The 9,533-nt window shown below is 48.4% G+C and overlaps 1 protein-coding gene across 1 annotated transcript; it reads left to right on the top strand.

Moving 5' to 3' along the window:
• The first annotated feature begins 1,419 nt into the window (after window positions 1-1,419).
• LOC136525154 (uncharacterized) lies at window positions 1,420-2,558 on the top strand. The gene has a single exon (XM_066518155.1). The coding sequence runs from the start codon at window positions 1,626-1,628 to the stop codon at window positions 2,343-2,345; it is 720 nt and encodes a 239-aa protein (XP_066374252.1). The 5' UTR covers window positions 1,420-1,625; the 3' UTR covers window positions 2,346-2,558.
• The last annotated feature ends 6,975 nt before the right edge of the window (window positions 2,559-9,533 follow it).

Below are 9,533 nucleotides of genomic sequence, written 5' to 3'. Positions count from 1 at the left end.
CCGCGGTCTGCGGCTCGCTCGCGGACGCGTGCCCCGCTTGCAATTGCAGTCCACAACCACATGGGTGCGCAGCTCACGGGCTAGTATGGTAGTGGTTGGTGCACGACGAAGATGGAAAGTTCGCCGTTTGCTTTGACGCTGACCTGACCACCTGGCGGTTCTTCAGCGCCTCCGGCCTTCGCAGCGCGTGTCCCCGACACACCTGCGACCAAGCCACCGTTGGACGCCTCCGCAGCGCGTGTCCTCGACCAGCCATCCCACGTTTTTCACCTGATCATAGAGTAAGAATGAACTAGATAGGAACTAGAACGAAGAAGATATAGCGAAAAGATTCCTCAGTGTATGTGATTTCGAAATTTCTCTTCTATTTTTTCGTCCATCACACCCTCTTCTCATCATCTGTGTGTCCCTCCACTCTCCAGAGCATAAGAGTCATACCCAGTTTTACTAAGAGTAATAATTCATGTGTCCTGTGACCTGAACTTAGGACCGTGATGAATTCGAGATTAGGGTTGGCTTATGTCTCATTCGTAATCCAAAGTCACAACTCATGCTTATACGAGTTTGTATAGCCCACCTCTAACCACGTTACCGAGTCTATTTCCAAAACGTATTAGAATGAGTTCCAAAAACATATCAGAATGTATGACACATGATATAAGTATCGTTGCAACGCATGGATTTATTTGTTAATATAATATAATCTTAGGAGAGAAGGAGAAAAAATTAGTCTTACAAAATGCAGCAAACTGCAGGTTGCTGATTTCAAAGTTGTGAATCTCCCTGGGCCTGTTATGAGAGTCTGGCCCACAAAGAGCCCATTTATGGCGTCAGTCGCTTCTTCTTTGGTGTTCACCTTTTCGTCGGCATCTTCTACCTCAAGGCTCAAACGTCCTCCATCCTCCCCAGATTCGAAGCCCTACTCCGATGGCCACTCCCTTTCACTCCGACGGCATCTTCTCTACCACACTGGAAAGAACCATACATCCTTTAGTTCCGAGCTGAAAACATAATTTTTTCATGGAGTTAATTTCATTAAACATTGCTCAAGTATTCTTCCATCTGGGTATGTGTGCCGGATGGACCATGTGAAATGGAGGGGAGTCTTCCTGATTCCTGATGGTGGGGTGTGTACGTATTTGAAAGTTTGAAACCCGTTAATCATCACTTCACTTGGGGTTAACTGCTACTGCTAATGTCAGACTGTCAGTGACCAGCTGCTGGGCCCAGATGCGAGAAACTGAGAAAGCCCATGGGTGATCATCACTGTTCACTGATGATGTGTCGTTCTTCCTGCAACCCGGCCCGGACATGCCGAAAGCCAGCAGGGGCCCAGATCTGATGTGTCTGATGATTTAAAATTAAAACTAAGTAGCGCAAGACTGAAGGTCTAAAGCAAGCAAGCGAGGAGAGCAAGGAGGCACCTTGCGCTTGCAGATCAGCTCCGGAAAAGGAAGCTGGGGAAGAGAGCAAGGAATGAAGCGGAGATACCAAACCCTTCCCTTCCCCAACCTTAACCATACTTCCCTCTGCTTTGCCGGTTTGCCCCCATGCCACTCCTCCAGTATTAATCCCTTCCATCCCGGCCCCGCCGGCACGGCACAGCGGCGCCGGAGTGAGCAGCAATGCCCAGCACCACAGAGCCAGCCCGCGGTATCCATTATGCCGCTGCCGCCGCCGCCGCTCCGACCGCCGGCGGCGTCGAGGCGCCGGCGCAGGGCCACGGGCACCAAAAGAGGCGGCAGCAGATCCGGCAGGAGGAGCAGCGCCCGAGCTCCGGGCTGGCGTGGGCGCTGGTGATCCTGTGCACGGTGCTGGCCATCGGCGTGATCGTGACGGGCACCACCGTGTTCGCCGTGTACCTGCTGTACAAGCCCAAGACGCCGTACCTGCTGGTCTCCGACGCGCGGCTGGAGACGCTGGTGTACGACCAGTCGGGCACCATCCGGGACCTGCAGCTGGCGCTCACGGTGCTGGCGGAGAACTCCAACTCCAAGACCGACGCCACCTTCTCCCGCGTCAACCTCGCCGTCGGGTTCCGCGGCGCCGATGTGGCGCTGCTGCGGGCCGGAACCTTCGCCGTGCCGCGCCGCAGCTTCTTGCCGCTCCGGTATCGGGTGGTGTCGGCGGGGCGGCAGCTCAGCCCCGAGGGGATGGAGGCCATGGCCGGAGCGCTCCGGGAGGCCGTCGTGCCGCTCGACCTCTTCGGCAAGGCGCGCACCACCTGGAAGGTCGGCATCTTCGCCTCGCTCCAGTTCTGGACCCGCATCTCCTGCCGCTTCCTCTTCAACTACCCCGGCAACGGCACCGCCATGCCCATCGATTGCCGCTCCAAGTCGCCGTAGCGCCCCCCCTCTCGGCTCCTCTGCCTCTGCCTGCAGTCTCCTCTGCAGCTCAGCATTTGTTCTGCCATTCATTTGTTCATTCCCTCAGCAACCAACACAATTTGACAGATGCTTATGTCAATGCGCCATTCTTGTACAGACCAAAACAAAAATAATGCTTGCTGTAAAATAAAAATAAAAATGCTGGTATGGTACAGTACATAGATTGATAGATACTCCTACTGTGCAGGAAGACACATTTGGTATAATCTTATCATTATGTATGTATACGTATACTTCAGTTTTCATCCTATTTATTATTATTAATTGTTGAATTAGTTCCCTTCGGTGCCACCGGCTTGTGAATTGTGACGAGAAGATGTATATATACCAAATTTCGTGAGCATTACTGATTGCTGTAATTTGTAATCAAATCCTGAGAGGATAATGTTATCTGATTACGTCTCTCTCTTTTTCACTTTTTTTCTTCACTAATGCTATACAATACATGTGTGTGTTTTGGTTTATTGGCATATGGATTTTCTGTCCGTCGGATCATATCGCGCGCGTCTGCGGGATGTTGGATGTGGTATGCTGTCTTTGCCTCTGACTTGTGGTCCTAGACGTCGGCGCTAGTTTTGATTTTTTGGGAGTCGCTCCCGATTCAGTGGCGTCCGTCCCCCATTTCTATTTCGTTTTGGCTTCTTCTAGGCGACTCCAGGTGACGCGCCACTCTCGGCGGCCGACCAGCGATTTCTAGGGTTCGTCGAGCTAAGTTCTCTCCGCTCCCTTCGTGTCTTCCATGGATGCTAGGGCCGACCGGCGATTTCTAGTGTGTTTTGGTTTGTCCCCTTTCTTCTGAATGTTGTTTTCCCGGCCGTCTCCGACGAGCGTCCTATTGTGAGTATGCCGTTGTCGCACTCTTTGTTGCCCCGCGACGCCGCGCGCGCGACTCCGCCGCTCGCGGGAATGCTGTCCCAGCCCCCGCCTGCCTCCACCGGCGGAAGCCCCCGGACCCCGGCGCCGTTCCAGCCCCCGGACCCCGACCTCCACTGGTGGAATCACCCGGATCCTGTCGGCACTCTCCGCCCAAGCCGTCCCCCCGGGCTGCACCGACGGAATCCGCCGGATCCCGTCGACACTCTCCGCCTAGGCCGTCCCCCCTGGCTCCATCGGCGGAACCCACCGGATCGTCCCGGCGGCGCTCTGTCGATGTTTGGCCACCGATAGCCTGCCACGGGGGTACCCGGGGCAGTATGTTCGGGTTTCAGCGTATGCAGAACTCGATGGTTAACGCAAGAGATAGTCAATTTATCCTGGTTCAGGCCCTCGATCGTAGATCGAGTAATAGCCCTACGTCCAGTCGATGTTAGCTTTTGCGTTGAATTGATTATGAAGCATTGTGTTGTGTACAATTGATCTCTTCAACTCTCAATCTAAGGAGCCCTGTCCTCCTTTATATAGTCAGGAGGTCAGAGTCCTAGTCGGTTTATAATGAGAATTCCTAGTAGGATTACGGAGTAACACTGCTACTAAGATTACCGGGGAAGGATCCTAATTAAACTAGGTCTTCTCCCTTCCTTGCAGGGTATCCCATGGGTCCCGCACTGATAAGCCCCCGAGCACTTCATGGTTGAGTTCTGAAAGCCTCGTCTTGTTCCTTCAAGTCCTGTTGAGCAGGAACAAGCGTCGTCTGAGTGCTTTCTTGATTGAAACCGTGTAGCGCTGAAGGGTCGAGATGGTGACTAGAGGGGGGGGTGAATAGTCTTTTCTAAAACTTAATCGCGTCGGCTAACCGATACAAATGTGGAATTAAAACTATCGTTCTAGCCAAGACTATACCCCACTATATATGTTCACTAGCACCTTGCAAAGATAACAATTATGCAACAAAGGTGCCGGGCTAGCTAGAGCTCTCCTAAACAATTCTAGGAGCAAGGTTACACAAACCTATGCCACTAATACTTTAAGCAACAAGGGAGCTCCTACACATGCTAGTAAGCAAAAGCACAAAGCTAACTAAGCTCACTAGCAATGCTCAATAACAAGGCAACCAATGCCTAATTAGAGAGCGCAAATACTTAGTTACACAAACTAAGCAATGTGACTAACAAGGTTACTAAAACCAGATTAGCCACGCAAGGGAGCTACTTCTATGCTACATAAGCAAGAAGGTAATTAGCAAGCTACACAAGCTATCTAATTACAAGAGCAACTACACAAGCTTAATATGTATAAAAGTAATTGCAAGCTTGTGTAATGGGGATGCAAACCAACGGGAAGAACAAGGTTGACACGATGATTTTTCTCTCGAGGTTCACGTGTTTGCCAACACGCTAGTCCCCGTTGTGTCGACCGCTCACTTGGTGGTTCGGCGGCTAATTAGCATCACCCGCTAAGCCCGCATGTCGGGCGCCGCAAGAACCTACCCCTTGAGTGAGGGTAGCTCAATGACACATTTTACTAGAGTTACTCTTCGTGGCTCCCGCGGGGCAAGCACAATGCCCCTCAAAAGCACTTCTCCGGAGCGCCGCACAAGCTTCTTGCGCGCTTCGACGGAGACCACCACCAAGCCGTCTAGGAGGTGGCAACCTCCAAGAGTAACAAGCACCATCGGCTTGCAACTTGATCACCTAGTGCCACTCGATGCAACCTCACGATGCAATCGCACTAGAATCGCTCACTCACACAATCGGATGATCGCTATCAAGTATGTGTGAGATGGAGGGATCCCAAGCACTCACAAGCATGGACACTAAGTCCCTTGAGGTGCTCCACACTAGCCATGGCCGAGGGCCACTTCTATTTATAGCCCCAAGGGCTAAACTAGCCGTTACCCCTTCACTGGGCAACGGTCGGGCCGACCGGACGCTCCGGTTGTGTTGACCAGATGCTGGACCTCAGCGTCCGGTCGCTCGTAGACGACCACGTGTCCCGGTTCCAACGGTCACTTGACTTGACTGGACGCAGCAGCACTCAACTGACCAGACGCTGAACCCCCAGCGTCCAGTCGTTTCCAGTAAGCTCCCGAGCATGACCGGACGCGTCCGGTCGAACGCGATCGGACGTAGCACCAGCGTTCGGTCACTCTCTAGCTACTGCTACACTCCACGTCAGTGCGACCAACATGTTTTCACTTCTAACTTCTTCACCCTTGCTCCAATGATCTAACCACCAAGAATTTGCATCCGACGCAATAGAAAATAGGCATTCCATTTTCCCGAAAGCGCCGAATGTGCCAACACCACCAAGTGTACACCACCATGTGTATGTGTGTTAGCATTTTCACAATCATTTCCCAAAGGATGTTAGCCACTCAACTTGCCACGCCACTCGATCCTAGCGACAATGCAAAGTTAAATCACTCGAGTGGCACTAAATGACCGATATGCAAACAAGTTTGCCCCTCTTGATAGTATGGCCATCTATCGTAAACACGGTCATAAACTTCTCTACACACCTATGACCGGTGAAATGAAATGCCCTAGGTTATCCTTTGCCTTGCGCATTCCATTCCATCTCCTCCAATGTCGATGCAACACATGCACCAACACGATCAACAATGATATGATCCACTTTATATCATCACATGATCATATTGGTTCATCGATCTTGACTTTACTTGCTCTTCACCATTGCCATCATCCATCGGCGCCAAGTCTTGCTCAAGCTTCACCACCACGCGGTCCATCACTCCAAAGCCTTCGACTTGCCCTTCACGCTTGCAACCGGTCCATCAAGCTAAGTCTTGTCTTGATCTTCTCCACCTTGATCACATGACTCATTGTCATGTCTCATGTGCATTTAAGCTCCTTCATCATCACATGTGTGAGCTTTGCAACATCTCCAAGCCATTTTCACCTTCATGGCATATGTTGCTCACACACATGTACCTGTGGACTAATCACCTGTGTATCTTACATAAACACAATTAGTCCACCTAGGTTGTCACTCAATTACCAAAACCAAACAAGGACCTTTCAAGCACTTCATGAGATCTTTGCGTGGTGTGTACCTTTTTGAAGAAAAAAGTACTCCCATATGGATGTAGCCCCCGAGCCTCTTGCTGTTTGGCACAAAGAGCTTGAGGGTCTTTTCTTGTAACCCTCCTGATTCTTTGTCGAAAGGCTCCCTGACTTCTTTGTTGAAAAAGGGCTCTGATTTAGCTGTGTTCGGGTTCTTTTTGTCTTGTGGCCCTAAAGCCGTCTGTCTTGAAGAAGCATTCTGAGTGATTTGCGCTTTTTTGGAGAAAAAAGTACACTCACTGAGTGTAGCCCCCGAGCTTCTTGCTATTTGGAACAAAAAGTTGGAGGGTCTTGAATCTGAATTATTTGATAGAACTGTATACCTCTCCTTTTGCAGCCCCCGAGCATATATCCAGGTTGTTTTATTCAGGAAGAACTTGGAAGCAGGGTTTTGGCATATTCTCTAGTAGTCTGCTGTTGTCAGATGTAGTTGTATGGTGGTGTTTGAGTGTGAATGCCTTTTGTTCACAGGTTGTACTATGTCGATATATTCTTTCGAATATACCCGTCTTCGAGTACTGTTCTCTCTCGCCTGAGTCTTCCATTATTGAGTCATGTCTTTTCACTGTGTCCTTTGTTAGGCTTATTTTGTTGGTACTCCTAGTCCATGTGCACCGCTCCTTTGATCTATAAATACCCTCCCGGAGTGCTTGCTTTCATCCATTGAACATTCTGTTGAAACCTTTATGATCATTAACATGGTAGTTTGTGAAGTAGAGAAGCCCCCGGGCGTGTTTCATAGTTCGTGTGTGTCTTGTCGTAGCTGGAGGAAGTCTTGTGATAGGGATTAGAGGTAGGCTAATCCCACGGCAGCATTATACCAGGTTGTATGTGCTGTCGATGTTTGACCATCGATAGCCTGCCATGGGGGTACCCAGGGCAGTATGTTCGGGTTTCAGCGTATGTAGAACTTGATGGTTAATGCAAGAGACAGTCGATTTATCCTAGTTTAGGCCCTCAATCATAGATCGAGTAATAGCCCTACGTCCAGTCGATGTTAGCTTTTGCGTTGGATTGATTATGAAGCGTTGTGTTATGTACAATTGATCTCTTCAACTCTCAATCTAAGGAGCCCTGCCCTCCTTTATATAGTCAGGAGGTCAGAGTCCTAGTTGGTTTATAATAAGAATTCCTAGTAGGATTACGGAGTAACACTGCTACTAAGATTACCGGGGAAGGATCCTAATTAGACTAGGTCTTCTCCCTTCCTTGTAGGGTATCTCGTGGGTCCCACACTGACATGCTCTCCACCCAGTCCGTCCCCCGCGCCACGCAGAAATCTGTTGTGCATTTCCCAGAATCTAAACGGCCCGGAAGAGCACGTACACTCGTTCCTTTTTCTTTCTCCTATTCATCCGTTCCTCCCCCATCTCTCTCTCATTTGTTTCCTTCGACGACGAATAGGCGGGTGTCGCCGTCCTTCGCTAGGTCTTCACCTATGACGAGCATCCACCAGGTATGCCTGCCTCGTTCTGTCCCCTTCCTTCTATGCGAAGCCGAGCACCCCGAACTCTAATGTAAGTTATTTGTTTTGGATCTGACCCCAATATACGTATACACATGATACCTGCTAACTTTGAGTTTTTGTGAACATTATCGGGTGGTCTGCCTGAGACAAATCCGATATTGTTGCTTATTGTTTGAATTGTAATCTTTCTCTATGACCTGTTTTGCCTGTCCCGTCGCTGATCCTCATTGCATTTCGTTGAGATGGAATGATTCTGTACTAGTACAATTGATGTATACCATGTGATGGTTCTACAGTTGATCTTCTGGCTGGAAAATCACATTGATCATGGCGAGTAGGGGTTCTACCATCGGTAGCCTCATCTCAAGGAGCAAAATTCTTTCATGACCCCTTTAAACCGGAGGGCAAGCCTGCCCAAGGCTGGTAGATCTCGATGCCCCTTTCTCGGTTATTACTATTGCTTTAGATATACTAGTGACTAGTGATATGCACTCCTAACCCCCACGGTCCCTTAAGCATGTGTGCCCACCACCACTAGCTTTGTTTATGTTTAGTTGGACCATCTAATGCATTCCCCCATGAAGGAAACTGAATATATTTTAGTGCTCCACTCGAAAAGCTTCCTTTTTTTGCCTTACAATGGGATTCACTTGGTGTACAAAGCACACGCTAGCTTTCAAAGGTGCTATTTAAGCACTTCTATGAGTGGAACTGTGATTCTGTATGGCAACTAGTATATTTTCTGATAGTATTTTCCTTTGTTGAATGTTTCTGAGCAAAAGTTCCTTTCTGTGATCCAAATGATGTGTTTCTTCTGCCTGAAGTAATACTTGTTATGTGCACATTAAGATTTCAGTTGCTAGAAAGACAGGCAAGTGGAGCTAAAGCTATTAGGTGCAATATTTCAATCGAAGTCAGGTGGATGTGTATAACTCTTTATTTAGATTTTTTAGATATATTTGTAAGCAAAGAGCAGCCACTTTGCTAAGATCACATTCCAAGTCAATGCCAGAGTATACTTATGCTGCATATTATAAATAACAGCAGGGTTATTTGGGTATTTATCTATCTATCTATCTGATCATAAGTGTGCTTCATTTGTAATGATTGAATGTATGACTGGTCCCTTTGTATGTTTCTTTTGTTGACAGGGATGGAGTACTTTGATGCAAGGCGAAAGCCTCATAATGTTGGGAAAATAATTGTAGCCCTGGTCCTCACAACACTCTGTATATTTGTTCTGAAGCAATCTCATGGTTTTGGTGGCAATAGCGTGGTAAGACTTTTCCATCCTATCATATTCCTTTCAATAAACTTTTCCAACCCACCTTCTACTCATGTTTCATATCATAAATTACAAATCAATTAATGTTCATGTAGGTAGTAACTTTGTAACCTCTTCTGAGACTCCCCCTCCTTTTGTTTTCTTGCAATGCACTTCATCAACTAGATATGTTAGTTTGAAGAAGTTTTAGAACATGCAACAAAGCTTGTCTGGTATCTTGTCATGGAATACGCACTTGGGTAATGAGAAAACAAAAGTGAAGAGCACCATCCTACTCATTTGCCTCACATATCTCTGTACCTTCTTGTGGTGGTGCTAGCGAGCAGATGATGAAAGATCGAAAGTGACATCCCTCCAGCCGATAATCTTTGTTATTGCAGTTCCTTTTACCCTAGGCCATGTTCCAACTTGATCTTTCATGCATGTGTTTG

This window comes from Miscanthus floridulus, chromosome 19 (assembly GCF_019320115.1).
Source record: "Miscanthus floridulus cultivar M001 chromosome 19, ASM1932011v1, whole genome shotgun sequence".
In the NCBI taxonomy this organism is placed as follows: Eukaryota; Viridiplantae; Streptophyta; class Magnoliopsida; order Poales; family Poaceae; genus Miscanthus; species Miscanthus floridulus.
This window is presented reverse-complemented; position numbering and strand designations above follow the sequence as displayed.